The 21,780-nt window shown below is 35.1% G+C and overlaps 1 protein-coding gene across 1 annotated transcript in view; it reads right to left on the reverse strand.

Annotated features, from left to right (window-relative positions):
- The window catches only part of gli3 (GLI family zinc finger 3), a 218,064-nt gene that overhangs the window by 52,504 nt on the left and 143,780 nt on the right, over positions 1–21,780 (reverse strand). The window contains exon 5 of the mRNA XM_066687330.1: positions 1,522–1,727. Within this exon, the coding sequence (XP_066543427.1) occupies positions 1,522–1,727 (206 nt within the window). The remainder of the gene's footprint in view (positions 1–1,521; positions 1,728–21,780) is intronic.

A 21,780-nucleotide genomic window follows, 5' to 3' on the forward strand; every position in this document is an offset into this window, starting at 1 on the left:
AGCATTAAGAAAAAAATAATCTTAAAATTCAGAGAACTTCTTAAACAATTCTCATCCATCTCATGAAATTAAGTGTAAGGGGGACTAAACAGGGGCTCCTATGTGGATTATACAGTAAAAGTTTTTGTTTGGAGAGCAGGTTGTACCCTAGAGTCCAGAGATCGATGGTTTGAATCTGAACTATGTCATTGGCATACTGTGATTGAGATTCCCTAAAAGATTTAGGTGGAGGTGGGTGGGTTCTAAATTGGCCAGGTTTATCTTGGCTTGCTGTGCTGCAGAGACCAATGCAGCTGGCACCTGGGATTATCAAAGAGGGCTTTGTCAGTGTGTAGTTTGGTACCTTAGTCATTTGCAGTGTGAAAATAAGCAAATTGAATGGCAGTGCATATTTGAAAGGTTCACAGGGCATGCATTTTGTCTTCATCCCTCCTGTGTTGGTACTATAAGGGCTATAGCAGAGATGATCCGAATATCTCAGTCCAAATTAAATAGATCTCCTTTTCACAAACATTTATAATGTAAGAATATGTTTCATAATTAATCTGAAATTATTTGGCCAGCACATTATAATTTTAATTGTTACTAAAAATGCTTAATGTAATAATTCTTCCACGTAAATATAGTTAAAAACATGTTAAAACATGACATTAAATTACATGAATGAGTATAATACATATATATATATATATATATTATCGATTTATTTATTTTTATTTTATTCATCAGTTTCAGCCTGGAAATTAATTATATCTTTTAGCCCTGAGATAACTGAGTTAGGACAGAAGATTGTAAACTTTGGACTGCCATTCCAATAAAATGTATTGGAAATCACAAAGACAATCTGGGGATTGTATGAAGTAAAAGGAAGAATCCTATTCCAGACAACAAGTTCAAGAACTATAACTGTAATTAGGAAGTTAAGAACTATAACACTAATAAGCAAGTCGGTCATATGTTTTATTTGGCCCGAGTTTAAAAAAGATTTTCATGATCACAATTAATTAATTAAATATCTATTTTTTTCAAATATAAGAACAAACTGAAATAATACATAGTTCCAAGAGACTACCAGTGTGGCAAAAGGTAGAACAAATATGTACACCAAGTTGCTTTAACATTTACATATTCTGAATTAATCTTATATGAGATTTTTAAAATGTTTATTTGCTCTAAAAATCTCAATAGTAACACATATTTAATGTAAGCAGTGTATAAATTACTGTGAGTACCCTGTGGGGGCTATTCTAGTTCAGGCTATGGTTTGTATGTAAATTAAACTGTCAGCTTCTATGAACAAGTGATTACATTAAAATGTTCCTTGGGCCCCAGCTCCATAGGGCACTTGTCTCTTAACAGGTAGGTATCTTATGCAGAAACATTATTCTAATAGATTTACCAGAAATATTTGGAAAGAACAACTAGTTCTTAATTGTATAATCACTCCAACTGAAGTAAATATGTTGGTACCTGATTCTGTAGCAGATGTATATTCATGTATTGGTTATAGGTGAAACTCACCATCGGTAGGGCTGAGTCCTCTGGCTGCAGAGATCACAGAAAGAGAGGGGCTGCTGTGAAGGGACCTAATGTAGTCCATGTAAGGGTTGATGTATGGGTGAGGGGGGTTGAAGGGAGACTCTGCAGCAACCGAAGGATTCCTATGAGGCGAAATTCTGATAAGGGGGATATCAGAAAATGCCGGGCTGCTGGAGAGACCATGAGGCCTGTAACATAGAAGAAAACACAGGTCAGCGTTGTTTTACATAGTTGAGATTTAAACTTCTGCAGTTTACTTAAGGAGGTGGCTCAAAGCATTCAAGCTTAAGAAATGTTTTGGATGTTTTTTGTTTCTTTGTTCATAAAGGGTCAATGTCTGTCAACAGGTGAAAACAGGAGTACATGATCCAACTTTGGCCCTAGCTGCTTATTCAACACCAATTACTACTGATAAAGGACTAGTGAGATGTGGTCCATTGACATTCGATCATGCATGAATATTTTCAATTAGTGACATTAGAATAGGGTTCTATGCTACTTAGCATAAATAATAATGCTGAATTAAAGCTGAAATAAAAAGGAAATATATCCAGTTAGGTCCATAAATATTTGGACAGTGACACGTGTCATAATTTTGGCTCTGTACGCCACCACAATGGATTTGAAAGGAAACGCCCCAAGAACAAGCAGGAACTAAAGACATCTGCAGTACAGGCCTGGCAGAGCATCACCAGGCCTGTACTGCAGATGTCTTTAGTTCTGCCAGGCCTGTTTCATTTCAGGCAGTCATTGACTGAAATCTAGAGTGAAATGAATTTGCAGTAATGCTGCTAATGCCTCTGCGAGGAACTCAATTTTAATTTAAAAATAAATAAAACTTCAATTTCAATTCCAAAAAAAGTGTTTTGTTTTTGAATGATTAAAAAAAAAAAAATTATGTCACTTGTTAATGTTATGTTAATTTCAAGGGTCATGAGCCTGGCAAATTTGGTGAAGGGCACCAAATCCATGTGCTTCTCTTACTGTTGTGTTGTTTGCCAAGTGTTTGGTATACCATGAGACTCTCAGCTTTCTAACAATGTAAAGCATTCTCTGATGTGAATAATTTGTTTTTTAATTAATGCCCTGCATTTACACGGATACACACACACTTTTAGGATATGTTTGAGAATGAAATGCACTGGTAGCCAAGAGAATATGCTTTCAAACGATGTTCGCATTGTAGGAATACAGTGTAACTTCTATGCACAGGAACTGCACGTAACTCTGCCAAATAATGCTTAAGAGGGTGTAGTAACACAATATATAACTCTGAAATGAACATTATTTTTCAGTTTTTGGTAAACTAAACTTTTTTAAAACCTCTGGCAGTTTACCGCTTACCTTTGTACCATTTTAGGTCATTCACTGGACTTGAACTACTTACATTTCAATAAAAACTGGAAAAATGGGGGTGTTCTAAAACTTTTGACCGGTAGTGTGTGTGTATATATAGCGGCACTCCTCGATTTACCAATGTTTGTTTAACACCATTGACACTTTGTGACATACTTGGATTTGTTAATCTATTATTTAACTGACCCATACTCCCCATCTCTTCAAAGCCACACAGTCACTTTAAGTTAGATGAATCATAGATTTAATCAAATAAAAGGGTGACATTACAAAACTGTATTGTAATTAGTTATTCAAGGCACTATTTACATACAATAACAAATTATCGTGCTTAAGAACACAAGCCTAATCTTTTATTGTAATATTTTCTGTCTCCCTTCTCCCGTTCCCCTCTAAAATCCTTGAGTAGGCTGTTCTCTGCATTTCAATGTCACCACTCACTGCCTGACCCTCTGCAATCTAGTTTTCACACTGCGCACTCGACTGAAACTGGTCTCCAAGCTATCATTGACTCGCTTAACTCTGCACATGCAGCCTCCCTCTCCTCTGTCTTAATCCTCCTTGATCTCACTGCAGCCTTTGACACTGTCAATCACTCCATTCACCTCCCTTGCCAATCTTGGAATCTCTGACACTGCTCTTGCGAGCTTCTCCACCTACTTCAACAGCTGCACCTACCAGGTGACATGGCGTGGATCTGTGTCCACGGTGCAACCTCTCCTATACAGCGTACCCCAAGGCTCTGTCCTCTACCCCCTCCTGTTCTCTTTCTACACCCGCTCTCTGGGCCCCCTCATTGCATCCCATGGGTTCTCCTACCACTTATATGCAGATGATGCAGAGATGGTCCTTTCGCTCTACTTTCTCTGCCCCCCTCATCCACTCTCCCATCTCCTCCTGGATGAAATCTCATCTCAAGCTAATTCTTTCCAAAACTGACATTTTCTTTCCCTCCTCCTATTCAGCTTCTACTGATCTCTCCATTTAAATTCCACTGGAATCTACCACCACTTTCCCCTTATTTTTCCACTAATAATTTTATAGTCTCCCTTGACTCCACTTTAACCTACTTCTAGCACTCCACTCTGACACATCTGCCAATTCTTCCTGAGCACCACAAGCAGAATCTGTCCCTTCCTCACCAAATCTAGACTCACCTATTTGTTGTCTCCTACCTAGATTACTGGAACTCCCTGCTCCAGGTCATCCAGCTCATCTGGTGTTCGCTCTGCCTTTAAATCTCAGCTTGGATCCAGTTCAAGACTTTGACTCTTAGCTACCATTGACTCGACCAAACTGCACTTAACTACCTACAGACTCTCATCTCTCCTTAAGCACCCTCCAGACTTCTCTGGTCCTCCTGCACCAGAAGACTCACTTTACCCCCTCTCTGCCCTTCTTCCAGAGACTGCTCCTTTACAACCCTTGCCCCTAAGTGGTGGAATAACCCTCCCACCAAGGTCAGGACTACAAAGTCCCTGACCACCTTCTGGCAATTACTCGAGACATCTGTTCCAACATTACACGTAATATAACAGCCCATTCTCCTGGGATTTTGAGCAATCTTGCTATTATGTACTTCATTTAACTATGCTTACTTGTGCTCCTGTGTACTTATTGTTGGCACTTTTACTGTTTAACACGCAGTTTGACCGATTTAGTTATTACATTTGAATTACTCTGTGTTCCTGAATGCACTGTGCATACTTGTTCTTGAGTTTTCCTAAATGTATGTATTAAATATGACTTCAGCGTTTCAGAGGCATAAAGTTATAAACACGTTCACCTAGAAAAGCCAAAATTGGTAATTTTGAACGGTCATTTAAATATATAATAAACAAAATATGACACATAATCCTGCCTGCCCTTTACAATACAGTCAGTCTGACACTAAAGTGGTTATCTCTAACTGTCTACAGTGCTTGAAAAACACATGGATTGTATAGCATTACAGGTGTCTTACAACTGTACTCAGATTGAGTGGACACTGCAAATAAACATGGATCGGAGACAGAGGTTGAAGAGAGCATGTTTTGGAAATGCTGTGTATATGACTCTGATTCAGGGGGCATCAGTTAAACTGGGAATGACAGTGATCATTCATTGGGTTTTACCAGTGAAAACATTGCGAGTGAAACGCCAGATCCAATGGCACTGTACTGAGTGATTTTACTCTACTGATCAATATGCAATTGCTACTGCACACGGTAGTGTACAACAATGAAAACACATCGAATGCAAAATAATGATTCATGGATATTATCTATGGAGCATTATGAGGGTCAAAATTAAATCTTTAATTAATACATTAATTTGTCAATTCGTAAATTAATTAATACATTAATTTGTCAAGTCGTAAATTAATTAGTCAATTTGTAAATTAGTCAATTCGTAAATTAATTAGTCAATTCATAAATTAATAGGTAAATTGATTGACTGATGATTTAACAAAAAGGGAATTTAACTAAATGAATCATGGAATACCATTGTTGCAAATAAAGGGTGTGAATACAACTACAGTACTAAGTAGTATTGATGTATGTATTTTTAAACACTCACACACATACATATTATATACACCGATCAGCCATAACATTATGACCACCTGCCTAATATTGTGTAGGTCCCCCTTTTGCCGCCAAAACAGCCCTGACCCGTTGAGGCATGGACTCCACTAGACCTCTGAAGGTGTGCTGTGGTATCTGGCACCAAGACATTAGCAGCAGATCCTTTATGTCCTGTAAGTTGTGAGGTGGGGCCTCCATGGATCGGACTTGTTTGTCCAGCACATCCCACAGATGCTTGACTGGATTGAGATCTGGGGAATTTGGAGGTCAAGTCAACACCTTGAACTTATGATTCATCAGACCAGGCCACCTTCTTCCATTGCTCCGTGGTCCAGTTCTGATGCTCACGTGCCCATTGTAGGCACTTTCGGCAGTGGACAGGTGTCAGCATGGGCACCCTGACTGGTCTGTGACTACGCAGCCCCATACGCAACAAACTGCGATGCACTGTGTGTTCTGACACCTTTCTATGAGAACCAGCATTAACTTTTTCAGCAATTTGAGCTACAGTAGCTCGTCTGTTGGATCAGACCACAAGGGCCAGCCTTCGCTCCCCACGTGCATCAATGAGCCTTGGCCGCCCATGACCCTGTCGCCGGTTCACCACTTTTCCTTCCTTGGACCACTTTTGATAGGTATTGACCACTGCAGACCGGGAACACCCCACAAGAGCTGCAGTTTTGGAGCTGCTCTGACCCAGTCGTCTAGCCATCACAATTTGGCCCTTGTCAAAGTCGCTCAGATCCTTACGCTTGCCCATTGTTCCTAACACATCAACTTTGAGGACAAAATGTTCACTTGCTGCCTAATATATCCCACCCACATGACAGGGTTAGGGTCAATGAAGAGTCTTCCTATTTATTTGATTATTTTATAATTTTTGAAGAGATATGTTCGACTAGTAGTATGTGATGCTATAAGCTTATTTAATTATTGGGAATATAACAATAAAGGACCAATTTTAGTTCCCCAAGCTCAATCTCTATAACCATGCAAATATCACCAGGCAGGTAAAAACATATCACACTAGTTGCTATTACTTAGGCAACAATTGCCGACCATAATTCTGTAGCCTCAAGATAAGCCAGGTCTATCCAAGTTTCTGTCATCAGCCCCTTATCATATGCAGTGTTTATATATTGTGCTGAATACCTGTGCTTAAAGGAAGCATGCCAATTTTCATGTCTCCTTAAAGTACCAGTACTGCATACTTAGATAGTGAGCAAGTAGCCTATCAAACACATTCATGCATCTAATGTAATCGTAGCACTTCTAAAACATAATTGCATTAATGTTTAAAGTGCAAATGCGCAAACAATAAAATTAATGTTTTATTCCTAGCTGCAATTTCAACATTACTCTTGCTTTTGTTAACTAAGTTAAAACAAATAACATAAAATACATTGTTCTTGCCTGGACAGCTTCTACTTCGATAGTCTCTGAAGGATGACTTTGTAAGCTGATTTTTTAACAATTAATCTACACCAAGTCAGTACTTTTTTAATCATTTAAAACAATCTCTAGTATATTAAGTTTTAATTAAGTCTTGTAGAGACAACTGAAGTACCTTTAAAGTTTCACAATGACTTTTTTCTGTTACCAAAAGACAATTAAAAGAAAATACAATAATCATGTTTCAGAACACTTCTGCAATGCATTAATTTCAGTATGCATTGACCACGATAACAATGATGACTCCCACTAAATACCTTTCTCCCCCCAATTAATTTAGCATATAACAAAAGGGTACCAGGACCAGGCTATGCAAGAACTGGGTAACTTGTCCATGTAGTTTTGATAAGATAAGGGCTTCCTGATGATGCCTTGATCATCTGGCTTGTGGTTTAGGGTTAATCAACAGGATGAACTACAAACTGATGAAAGCACAATTTCTACTTGGGTTATCAGCTATAGGGATGCAATCATACTAATACCTGATTTAAGATTTACATCTATGTTCCACCCAAGGGGGCTCCATATCCCAGGGCTTGCCATGGAACGCAGGGTAATAACTTTTTATTTTTTCTTATTCTTATTGCTTGTCTATAACTATACTGCAATATGAATTTTAAAATAGATCTGTCACCTTTCAGTAGAAGAAAACCATTTTCTGTTGCAAAAAAAATGTAATTTGGGCTAAGCACCAAGCCTATTTACAGATCCTTAAAATGCATGTTTATGTGAAAAGTTTATTAGGTTTGCTTTTTTTGTGACAAATAATAATTTATACCAAATAGCACTATACATAACAAATATAGAATCAGCATAGTTTATGCATATTAAACTAAGGGCTAGAACAAATCAAAACTTGTACTCTATTGCGTCTGTATTAATAAATAGTAGAAAGTGGCTTCTAACAATAAATTAAACCAAGAAAGGGTAGAGATTTGTACTAGGGTAGGTCGAGGTTTCATTTGTTATAGCCCAAAGTCCCGTCACACAAGCTTGAAGCAAAGATTACACAACCCCTGAAATAAAATATTAAAAAATATTATTTTCTTCAAATTGTCTTTCTGGAATTATGAAAACCCTTCCTTGGTTAAGGGAATTTTGGGGAGTTTCTATGGTTACCTATTAACAACAAACTTCCCACATTGAGTATTTTATAACAAGTTAAACTTCTGGAAAAACTGTGGTATTGTAAAATATACATGGCTAAGGTATAATATCTCTTGAAAGTAGTGGTTGTGGTCTAGACGCCAGGTGTAGCTATACTATGATAGAACAAGCACAACAACAACAAAAAACATTTGTGTCTGCTGTGGGATCTTGATATTGTAAATGACCTGAATTCTGCACACACAAAATGCCCATATAACTGAATCCCAGGTACTTTTTTCAACATCAGCAGCATACATTTACTTCCAAGATTTACTGTTATGTATAGACACACACATATTATTATAATTAATATACAGATTTCCTTCGTATGGTGTTAAATTAAAGTAGCCTGTAGTAGTTTGGCATTTGGCAACTCTCTATTTCATATATGCTAGATATGTACTAGATTTATTCACAAGATACATTTTCTAATGTCATCATTTAAAATTAAAAATAAAAATTAGCTGCTATTTAAAAATGTAAAGACAATATGGTTTCTTACTTAAACATTTGAAAGTGTATTCAATGCATTGAGAGGGTTGACACCTGGCCCCATTATTTAAAAAAAAATTGAGATGGGACATGGTTTTAAAATAGTCCATACATTGAAACACATTAGAACGTACACTGAGCATTAAAGCCTAGTTAATCTGTAAATATTGCTAAATTAAATTAGGGAAGCGTAATAATTTACATTACTTCATTAATGTAACATGAAACTATCAGAAAATAATAAAACACACTTGATTTTTCCCATTTATTATTCTTCCAAGCTACCATTGATTTTAATCTGCTATTCATAGTACAACAAAAAATAATACCTCATCATGAAAGTCAAAAAATGTCAAAACAAGTTAAGCTAACAAATTAATTTACACGATGACTATGAAATGGAAAAAACAGTCACCCAGCACATTTTCATAATAGTTGTAAGTTGCTGAACAAAGCATAGTTGAAAACATTCAAATATGCTTAATAATTATCTTTAATAAGTATATTGATATCTTTGATGATTTGAATTATTTACATACAATGTAATGAAGAGGGCAGTACCTTGTTGGGGCATTTTCATTTCACTCACAGTCTGTGATTGTGAGTGAATTTAGGGTTCCCGTTTGCATTTCACTTCACTGTTGATATGACACAATTTGGGATTATTTTGCAGCTATTAAAAAGAAAACTAAAATAATCTCCCAAAAAGGGAATAACATTTCTCTTTTAACATTTCCTATTCATTTAGATCAAAGGGAGCAACACAGAGACTAATAAAATAGAAAGATGGGGGAGGGTGCAGCACACTTCTTTACTGTTAATTTACTAGTCATAGTAAACTGCTGTAAAGACAAGTATTTGACAAACATTTGTATTAAATTAGCAACAGAAAATGAATAGAACTCTTGAATGCAATCTACAGCTATTTTTCTTTTTACTAGTTACAAACTCTATTTCCTGTAACTTCAAGCAGACCCTTCCTTATAAATACATGGCGGCTGATGTGACTGCCAAATACCTTAAAAGTTATGCCCTAAAGACACTCTGTTATCAGGATACAGAGAGTCTTCATTCAGATAGTCTCTCGGTAATGAGCATGCCATTTAACTTCAAGGCCAATCACTTGCGCATACAAAACCTACAATGGGGGTTAAATGGTATGCACTTCTGGTCTTTAACAGCTCCTAAAGTCGTATGTTTCATTAAGTCTTATATGATTATTTGTTAGTAGGACTCCAGGGTATTCAATCTTTAAGCTGAATACAATTGTATGATAAGTACAGGTTTAGGAATACCTTACTTACCTTGCCTTAAAGACAGAGAACAGAAAACACATGAAAAACAAAGATTACAAGCATAAACAATGTCCCCTTAACTGGGGAACAACTAGGGAATCACAAAAATGTATAAATTATTTATTTTGTCAATTTTCCAAATACAATTGTATATCTCAATTTAAAGAAACCTTAAATCCAATTTTCAATTAATAAATTCATTTTATTTTTTGTTCACAGTTCCCATCAATTTTAAACAGAAAACAATCAATCCAGTACCTGAGATAGCCCTTTATCTTCTTCCCACTTCCATAACGGTGTTGAAGAATAACATAATTCATTTCGTATTATGATTGTTTAAAAATAATAATAATAATAATAATTTTATATTTTTTCTTTATTGAAATTATGTACTTTGCTGCTGCTGATAAATATTTTAAATAGCATGGTATAATGGAGTGTGTGTGTGTGTGTGTATATATATAAATCCCGAACCACCTCTGTATACCTTGTTTCTGATCATGATTTTACTTTTTAATCTGTTACATAACAGTGGGCCCTGTTTCCTGTAATAATGTAAACCTGCCATCAAGTACTGTTTATTAATTGCAATTCAGAGTTTGAATTTGGTTGTGGCCAGAGGGTGGCACCTGGGCTTAATGCTTTACACAGGACATACATACCACCAGCTCTTAAAAACCTGAATAGAGCTGAAACTAGATTCATTATAAAGACTTCTGTACAGTTTAGGGCCTATATTACACTTATTATTTTAGATTTCATTTTGATAATGAATAGAAATATTTGAAAAGTTTGATTTTGTTGGGCACATTAAACCTCAAAATTAACATGATGTTTAACTCATATATTAGTTTAGCTATAGATATGGAAACAGAGTTGCTATTTTTTTCATTATGGCTTTTCAACAAGATAATCTGTTAATAGTGGAAAGATTTGTATTCAAAGAGCCAGGATTTAATTACAATCCAAAACTCATATATATAGCGCTCATATATAGGACAGGGGTCTGAGGCCCATCTAGGTCCTCATTGGGGTCCAGGGTTAAAGCCTTGGAGGGACCTATTGCTATTTCATGGGTGTATCTTTCACTACAATTACACAAAATAAACTGTGAGGAATGTCAATTATCATCACCCATAAACAACTAAATTCACTAGAATAAAACTTGAGCATTGAAAATTACAAGGGAAATGATAAAGCCCAAAAAAGAGGATACAAGAGGAAATTCACTCTAATTAAACACTTAAATTACTAAACTACTGTGACTTTTTTACAATATGATTAAAACTGTCTAATGCATTCATCTTTTCATGAAAAACATTTGCATTTGACACTCATAATTAATCATAAAATACAAAAATAAGGATTATCAAATGTAGCATAGTCTGTTACATGTTTGCTGGAATTTATGATTCCATTAATAGATTTAACATTTAATCTAGGCCTAGACCTGAACATCATGCAATAATGACAAAATATAATTAGTGTACATATTTGTATTAATTTGGGACATACACACCTATGAGTGTAACTGATCAATTGTGTGAACAAGACCTACATCGCATTCCATAGTTTAGCAAGTTAGTAAACCACTCACAAATTGATTTATCGGGGCTGATGATTTTTTTTCATGCAGTAATCAGTTTGACTGAGTTGCCTTGCCTCCACTGTTTGGTAAATACACAGATTGTAAAAAACATTAGGAACACCTTTCTAATTTTGAAATGTTAATTATACTGTTGGTTGTTTAGTAATTGCATTTCTCTAAGCTTTTGCCCTGCAAATATAACATAATCTATAAGTTGCCACTGGTCTCAGCAAAACACTATATGCAAAGGACAACATTTATCCATCTAGGGGAATAACCATCAAAGAAAGGTCATAAAACCAAGCCACATCTTGGAAATCTGGAGGCTACTAGTGATTGAAAAAAGCAGTGGGCTGTCGTGTCATACTCAGTTTCTCAGAGATGTTGGATTCAGTGGTGCCATGCCACACAGTGAAGAGCTTATCTGAAGCAGCAAGGAGAAGCAACTGGTTGTGGTTGAGACTAAAATATTTTTTGTTGGGGTCCTCAAGCACAATAGGAAATGAAGTAAAGCTGATGCATGGGTAGGTAGGGCTGAACTGAGTAGGGGTGGAGGGCTGTTGTTCTAGGATGCTCGGATCCTCTGGAGGTGTTGTGGGCTAGTCAATGAAACACCAAGGATGGAAGGTGCCCACATGAAGACCCTAGAGATGTACACTACAGCTTTAATACAGATGATTGTCATGCTGATGTGCTGGAGAGACCACACTATGCATGATCCCTGAAGCCAGCATCTCAGCAACAGCATGTGCTGATGTGCTGGGGAGGCAAAAAAGCTGACCCCCTGAGCCAGCATTACATTCCAGCCATCAGCAGTGGACAGAAGTATATCTACATCATGTGGAAGCAAATGTAAGAGATTTGAGATGCAGTTGGATTAATCACATGCACATAGATCATATTAATATACTGTAAATGTAAGTATTCATTATCTTGGCAGGAGTTCAAATACACATGAAGTGCTAACATCAACTCTCATTATACCCCATTCTTGTAGACTACTTATCTCCCCAGGTTAGTGTTAAACTGATATATTTTAAATGGTATATATCCCATGATCCCTGAATTATGATGACTGTTCTGTTTTTTAGTAAATTAGTTTTGTAACAAAACTGGTATACATTAATGGTTTCAAAGTCCCATATAAATGACAAACTTAAATGACCAAAAGCAAAGCTCTTCATGATCAGTTTTGAAAATCAGTTATATTATGTACACAATTATAGAAAAGTATCTTTGTTCTTCCTGTAATTTTAAGGAACTGATGAATCTGGTGAAATGTATTAAATAAAAGGAAAACCAAAAGATTATAGTTTTTTCTTTAATTCAGATTTTTGTTTTTGGGAGTAGTATATCTGTGTTAATATGGGACCTCAAGAATGTTATTTTTGTCATATTACCTTTATCCACAGATTTACTAACAACAGTAAAATACTCTCTCTTAACTCTCAATTTTAATAAATATAGGACTTCCTAATGACTGAAATATGTGTTCTGTTTTGTGATGGGTTATGGATACTTTGGCTAAGTGCTTAAAATTTGCTGAAAAAGTATGATTTACTTGACAAAATGTTAAGCCACACTATTTGACATTAGAAAGGCTAGTTTGTGGTTGGCAGTTGGTGAAGCTATTGATTCCATACAGGCCTTAGTAAGTATTAGTCCAAAATTATTTCAGCATTTTGACCAACCACCCAATCACAAATTATATTTATATTATATTTTTAATTTTTTTAAAGATTTATGGAATTATATAGATGCAAGAAACAAGATGACAAACAAGCTGATGGTAAGTGCTTGGCTTGTAATATGCTATTTGTAGGTGGGTTGATGTTCTGATTTAATCCAGGTCTTAGTCATCTAAGAAGCTTAAACATATAAAATCAGAATGAAAACCCACTGTCTCAAATAGGCTACTCCCTTAAACTGCCATGTGGCACAGAGCGAAAAAAAAAAAAAATCCTATTTCATTTCTGTAAAAAATAGAAAAACACATCAATTTTACTTTTCCTAATATTTTCTCTGAAGGAAGAAAAAAAATCTAGATAGTAGAATGGTACTGCAGGCAGTCACAAGACATAGCCTACTTTATTATTGCTATTTCATCCATCTTGTTAAACTAATAAAATGTCATGTTTCATACCTTGATATTTAATCATAAATCAGCTGCATAATGCTTCTGTATTCACTTGGTAACTATGTAATGCTTAAGTGTCTAACAGAGGAGATTAACATTACACCATGAAAAGAAGCACGCTTTATGTTACATGTCAGATGTCAGACCATTAAAAATACATACCTAAAAAAGCATGAACAGTTTATACTGAGCATTAGCATTAGGAATCTGGTATACATGTCTTTTTCACAGAGACTGCACTTGAATAGAAAGATGCAAGACTTTTTCATAAATCTTTTCAATAAATTGTGCAGACTTCTACTAACAGAGGTTAAAGCAGCAGACATAATACTAAGCACTTGAATTTTCTTTTTTATATATTTGAAATTGGCAGAGAGCATAAAATAATGTAATGTATTTTTTTATGATTTGATTGTAAATAATGAAATCTCAAAAACTTTTCAAATTCTTGTCTTTTTTTTGTTTGTTTATATATGTAAATGTTGTTTTTAATGTTTTTTGTTATATGAAAATATTGATCTAGTAGGTAAACTTATCTCCAAACTGTATTAAACAAATAATCAAATTATAATAATATCTTGACTCTATCCATATTGCAGTGGTGGTTACTAAAAGTAGGAATTATACATCAGTGTAAAAACTATACTTCTTTTAACTTATTAAAGTTAATCACCAAATCTTGGAGGAGAGGAGAAACATTTTGGCAGTGCACTAATAGTTTTAATTTTAACATATTTAATTTAGAGAAGTATATGCAGCTAATGATAAACAAAACAGTACAATCTTAACAAAGTCATCCAAACAAAACAATATATTTTTAATACTGTACATTGTCTATTATGTGGATAATTTAACAGTCTTTTTTATTGTAAATTGGGGGCAGATGTTTTTTGTTGGTGGCTAATAATTTGAGCTATATTGTTTTTTCTTTATGCTTCTTGACAATAATTTAATTTTTAATCATGAACTGTCTTTAAATCATAAATATACCCACCTACATTTCCAATAACTATAACATATATATACTGATCAACAATGTCCCTTCCTCAAATTTTTGTTGTGCTTGCATTTGTTTTATTAAACTGTCAGTAGATACAATTTGTCTATGATTTAAACAGCTACCAACAGCATTTATTGAACATTTACAGGCCTGGTGGTATTATCAAAAGGAGGCAGATTTCATTTTTAAGTTACTATATAGCCATCTATATCCATATCCATCCATCAGTGAATGTTGCTAGCTTGCTAAGATTATGGCTGGATTAAATCAAACCTTTGACCAACCCGCTTTTTCGAAAACTACACCACTCAGTGGTGGTAAAAAGGCTTTTTGTAAAAGGCTACTTTCTTCTACTCATACATGTAACAGCTATGATAGACAGGTATGTAGTTTGCTATTAACAGATGGGTCAAAGTTCTGATTTAATCCAGCTCTATGTCATACAAATCCCTTTGCATGACTTTCAATACTTTTAAATAAAAGGTGAAACAAAAAATATTTTAGTTTGGAGTGCTTTAAGTGTGAAGCTTTTTTTTTCCTGTTTGTTTGTGACCACATTCCATTAGCTTGTACCTCATTTGGGTGTGTACTCTCACACTTTTTACAGCTTGGATAGCTGAATACTGGGGTGAATTGTATTTGACCAATTAATACATATTTCTGATTACATAGAGTCCTCTGCTCTACATTTGAATGTAAATGTAACCTATCTGCCTACTATTAAACACACTACAATAGTATCTACTAGTAATAATGTCCACTTTACTCTTTTCTCCCTTAATGTCAACACATTTAATCGATTCTAAAATGATTTGCGGGGTCAAACAACCTTCTCACAGATATTGTTTCGCACAACAATGCAGTGGGAGTGGTCACATTCTAGCGGCATTAAATCAAGAAAATACTTACGAGAAAACAACCTGTAAATGCTCTTGCAGCTCCTCTTTTTTTAGACAGCTTTGAATTTGTTTAAAAGCCTGTTGTGGTTACGCCGGAATATAAACAAAGCATGTTTAGCAAATATGAAAGAAATACAAGTATAATATAGGCATATCCTCACAACTGTGTGGCTCCTTATATGTACAGTGTTTCTTATTTGTCTGTTTGTTTTATGTATTCGTTTGTGTATTTGACTGATTCATTTATTCAACAAAATAACTTTTGTTCATTGTTCTCCTTTCTTTTATATGTTAAGGTCCTCCAAATGTTTCCTTCTTAAGAGGTCTTTGAGACATTCTTTCATGGGAGTAGTAAGGGGTACTAGCATGGCAGAATTGTCAATGTACTAAGGGTGCTATGGATTAAATAGTAAGCATAAGTACAAAGTTATGTATTTTTATAATTTGTTTTCAAACAAGACATTGCATTTCTTTATAAGTATTACATGTAACAGAGAGGTGGGTATGCATACTCAACATGAACAAACTCAGCTTATTACAGGTGGGGTATATCCAAAAGAAGGATTGAATTCATGCCACTGTGTATCTGTTTATGTTAGGAAGTCTACATATTCTTGTTATCACTTGTGTAAATTGTAAATTGGAATTTGTAAAATGTATTATTTTGAATTGCTATGTTTTAGCTAAGTTGAATTTATAATGATTGATGCCTTGTACTTCTCTGTATTTTTGCACTTTGTTTGCACTTATGTTGTAAGTCGCCCTGGATAAGGGCGTCTGCCAAGAAAAATAAATAAATAAATAAATAAATAAATAATAATAATAATAATAATAATAATAATAATATCAGCATAATAGCATACAGCTTTGACTGTAGTGTTACATCCAGGCACCTTATTTGTGTAAGCATACATTTTTACAGTTCATCTACACTACAACCACGTAAAATAACACATTCCCCACACTCAACGATTTCATGCTCATTCTAAATTGATAAAGTTTAGCAATCAAAGTTCACGCATGTAATTTGCCTAATTATTGCATCTATCTCTCTATCTACACACACGGCGATGTAACATTATTTATAAATGCCACTATAAAATTCAAATAAACGTTTAAAAAAAAACTACATTTCAGCTTGGGCAGCAATCAAGCAATGTAAATATTTGTATTTGCCATGAGCACAGTAGTTAGGCTACATGTTTAACTGGGATCTGGCATATGCTGTAACAATTGCAGATGTGGTAGTGGTAGTGTAACTTGACTTTCTTCCAGGAGGAATAAGAAAATCTAAATGCATTATAATGTTTTGTGTAATTGCTAGCATCAACAATGTTGTAGCTGGATTTGTATGATCTACAGTTGCCAGTGTAGGTGAAAATCACCACTGGGTTAAGAGTTAGATTCTTCAACTGAGCTTGGGGAGGTCACAAACCTGACAATGCATGTCATCAACATCCCCAACCTATGCCACTACTTTCAATTTGGCTATCTGGATATTTACAGAACAAAATGCTTATGTATATATGCCTTATTCATCCTTCTAAATACCACATTTTTAATGTCTGTGTTGTGGCTATTATTAGTAGTATGTAGGCCTATACCAATTCATTCAAACTTTAACTTAAACAAAGATTAGGTCCTTTGTCAGTAAAAGCAAAAAATGTTGTACTGCAAATTGCAAAGACACATAGAAAAATGAATCCTTGGACTAACAAGAAGGTATCTAAATACAAATAAATAAAGCTATAAATAAAGGGACTAAAGAAGCTAGAAATTGATCTTAAGGGGTGATAAACAACAAAGAACAAGACCACATAGAAGATGGGGAGATGAGATTTGAAGCTTTGTTGGTTTAAACTGGAAAAAATATGCTTTAGATTTAAACAAGTGAATACATCTTGGGGATGCCTTAATCCGGCAGTGCACTGACAAAGGTTGATGATGATTATGATATATATAGATCCTATTTGACTTCAGATGTGATTGAACAAGATTAACCAGATTACTTAAATCTGGCCTATGTTAATAACTGAACACAGCCTCACCAAATTCACCAATCTATATTAATTGTTTTGATAAACTCCTCATACTGACATCAGATGTACTGATGATTGGCCCATGGGGCTCAGCAGCCTCCACAGAAAGCAGCTTATCTGAGTGAATGGCAGGCTCCCTAGCCACACAGATAATTGATTTCTGACAGTTGAAATCTCACTATGTGAAGCAATACTGTCATATGTTGCATGCAGAAGAGAAAAAATAATAATAATAATTTTAAATGGAACATTTATTCATATACAGTATTTCTTTGTCAGTCTTAGATCATTAAACCCAAAATCATTTTTACCTCCCCAAAAACATTAAGAAAGGCAATTCACTTATCACAGAGCTCTAATTTACTGTCAGGCAATTGAATAACTGATCAACTATTCTAAATCTTCAAAGATCAAATTATGTCTATAACCAGGCCATAAGGGGACATCTACACGGGTCTACGTCTTTTCATCATGCATACTTCATCATGGGGTACAGTTCATCACCGATTTGGATATTCTTAGCATATTCAGTTACAAACTACACACGCACGCAGTCTCTTTTGATTTTGATCGAATATTCTTTAATGACCTAAGATTCCAAATTCAACATTGACAACAGGATTGGTCTGTTTTTCAACAATTTAATTTCTCCCCTTTTTATCGATTAATGCACCACTCAGTCTGCAGTCAGTGTGAAGGAAGCTGTTTACGTATTATCTAATATTCCAGTAAAACATATTGGGAGGGATACTTACATATGAACCAGCATGTTAACACAATGTGCATTACACCAGGTGAATATTTGTAGTTTGTTGTATTAAATAATAATAATTAGTCACGAGAGAGAGACAGGGAGGGGGGGAGGAGGAGGTAATAATAATAATAATAATAATAATAATAATAATAATAATAATAATAATAATAATAATATATGAATGATGTGTAGAAAATCATGTGTTTCAGGAATCAACACGATTATAACTCTTTCACAATGACTAATGTTATTACAAAGCCCAGATTTATATATATATATATATATATATATATATATATATATATACACTCACCTAAAGGATTATTAGGAACACCTTACTAATACTGTGATTGACCCCCTTTCGCCTTCAGAACTGCCTTAATTCTAAGTGGCATTGATTCAACAAGGTGCTGAAAGCATTCTTTAGAAATGTTGGCCCATATTGATAGGATAGCATCTTGCAGTTGATGGAGATATGTGGGATGCACATCCAGGGCACGAAGCTCCCGTTCCACCACATCCCAAAGATGCTCTATTGGGTTGAGATCTGGTGACTGTGGGGGCCAGTTTAGTACAGTGAACTCATTGTCATGTTCAAGAAACCAATTTGAAATGATTCGACCTTTGTGACATGGTGCATTATCCTGCTGGAAGTAGCCATCAGAGGATGGGTACAAGGTGGTCATAAAGGGATGGACATGGTCAGAAACAATGCTCAGGTAGGCCGTGGCATTTAAACGATGCCCAATTGGCACTAAGGGGCCTAAAGTGTGCCAAGAAAACATCCCCCACACCATTACACTACCACCACCAGCCTGCACAGTGGTAACAAGGCATGATGGATCCATGTTCTCATTCTGTTTACGCCAAATTCTGACTCTACCATCTGAATGTGTCAACAGAAATCGAGACTCATCAGAGCAGGCAACATTTTTCCAGTCTTCAACTGTCCAATTTTGGTGAGCTTGTGCAAATTGTAGCCTCTTTTTCCTATTTGTAGTGGAGATGAGTGGTACCCGGTGGCGTCTTCTGCTGTTGTAGCCCATCCGCCTCAAGGTTGTACGTGTTGTGGCTTCACAAATGCTTTGCTGCATACCTCGGTTGTAACGAGTGGTTATTTCAGTCAAAGTTGCTCTTCTATCAGCTTGAATCAGTCGGCCCATTCTCCTCTGACCTCTAGCATCAACAAGGCATTTTCGCCCACGGGACTGCCGCATACTGGATGTTTTTCCCTTTTCACACCATTCTTTGTAAACCCTAGAAATGGTTGTGCGTGAAAATCCCAGTAACTGAGCAGATTGTGAAATACTCAGACCGGCCCGTCTGGCACCAACAACCATGCCACGCTCAAAATTGCTTAAATCACCTTTCTTTCACATTCAGACATTCAGTTTGGAGTTCAGGAGATTGTCTTGACCAGGACCACACCCCTAAATGCATTGAAGCAACTGCCATGTGATTGGTTGGTTAGATAATTGCATTAATGAGAAATTGAACAGGTTTTCCTAATAATCCTTTAGGTGAGTGTATATATATATATATATATATATTATATAGTATATATCATATTCAGTAGGCTATAGCCTACCGGCATGTCCAGCGGTTGGAGGAGAAAGTATTTATAACTTATTAATTGTGAGGTGTTTTCAGCTGAAATGCACTATATAATTCAAATATTTATTAACATATAAGAATGGATATGAGGCAGACAATCACATATGCAGAGATATTTACTTTTAAATTGCAAAAGCTGCACAGCGGCTATGGTGGTTCTGGTGTTAAACTGTTTTTAATGTTATTTTAAAATGTTGTTTTATCTGACCTATTTATTCATTGTATTCTATTGTGTGAATAAACTTCTCTTTTGGGCATCTTTTTGAATTACACTTTAATATTCTTACTTTAACAGAAGGGGACCTGTGTGGGGTGGTTGCAGTATTGTTAAATGCTCTATTTCACTTATATCCAGCATCGTATTAATCTATGTAGTATATACAGTATATTCCCATATATACAACAATTAAATAAATACATAGATGAATAAAAATGAAATAAACCTAAATATATATATTATCTATGCATTTATTTCATTTTTTATTTATTCATTAATGTATGCCTATGTATTTCATTATTTATGTATGTATTTATGATTGCACAAATTACCCTCCGTATTTATTTACTGAATTGAATATGTACTTTGAAAAACCGCCGGTCTTAAAGTCTGTTTTGGAATTGTAGGACATTAAGGAATATTCAATCTAAATCAAAACAGACAGACCGTGTGTAATTTGTACCTGAATATGCATATTGTTGATGAATATGCAAAATGGTGATGAACTGACGCTGGTGATGAAATGTGTGAGATGAAAAGACACGCTCCCCATCTACACTACTTTACGCACAGGATTGTAACATTGTGTTTTTTAAGCATTAAAAATTAGTGCCCATTTGGCATAAATCCTGTTACTCTAAAAGGGTAAATGTCCCTCTAAAATATTGTGTTTTTATTTCACTCTACTGTATATTAAATATGTTGTAAATACTTATCCATAACTGTATACAAATCTGCTTATTTTTCAATTGATATCTTATAATACTTCAACATTTTATGTTACTTCAAATATAAACACACTTATCCAAAACACTTTCTGTCAATAACACAATTTGGAAGACGTTACATTTAACAATTTGGACAGTCATCCTTTTAAATTAACACTAGCTTAGCATCAGAATAACTCCGGTATGTTGTTGAATTAGTGTAATTCTCTCTGCAAATGTCAGGGGCTCTTATCATAGTGACTAATGTGTTCTTCAGCCATTATGAAGTCCTGCTCAGAAATTACTCCTGAGATGAATGATCATGTCTGCTTTTCCCTCTGATTGGAATTAGATGATGACTGATTGAGACCGTCTGTTTTTATGACCATGCTTGCATACAAGAGTGGGAGTTTTACCAACCAATACCTGCACTTTCTTGCTTTGTGTCAAGGTATGGGTGTACTAGATTTACTTTATGGACATTGCACTTATGTGTTTATTTGGACATTTCCTTTATTCAATCCCAAGAGACAAGAGTGATTAAGAAAAAAAAAAAACCTTCAGCCAAGAAATCAATGAAGCATTCTGTTGAAATGCACTGCTGCAATTAAATTGAAGTGTTATTGTAGCTACACTATCAGCAAAACTATTCATATTACATTTTCAAAGCAGAATCTTTCCACACCCCTAGATGTCAAACACAAAATGCTATATTTACAGAACAAATTAATAAAACAAGCATATCTCAACTATTTCATAGCTAATATTGAGAGAGATGTTGTTTACTAGCTTAATTAACAAGCAAGCAGGGTCCTAATTTGACAGCTGGTTAAACGATATTAAACTGTAGTAAACAGCTTCCTAACTGTTATTCTGTAGCTTTTACTGAAATTGTTTGCCGAGTAATATTAAAATGAAAAAGACTGCATGGTAATTGTAGGAATTCAGTTAACTCAAAAGGTAAATGTATCTTCA

This window comes from Amia ocellicauda, chromosome 2 (genome assembly GCF_036373705.1).
Source record: "Amia ocellicauda isolate fAmiCal2 chromosome 2, fAmiCal2.hap1, whole genome shotgun sequence".
Taxonomy (NCBI): domain Eukaryota; kingdom Metazoa; phylum Chordata; class Actinopteri; order Amiiformes; family Amiidae; genus Amia; species Amia ocellicauda.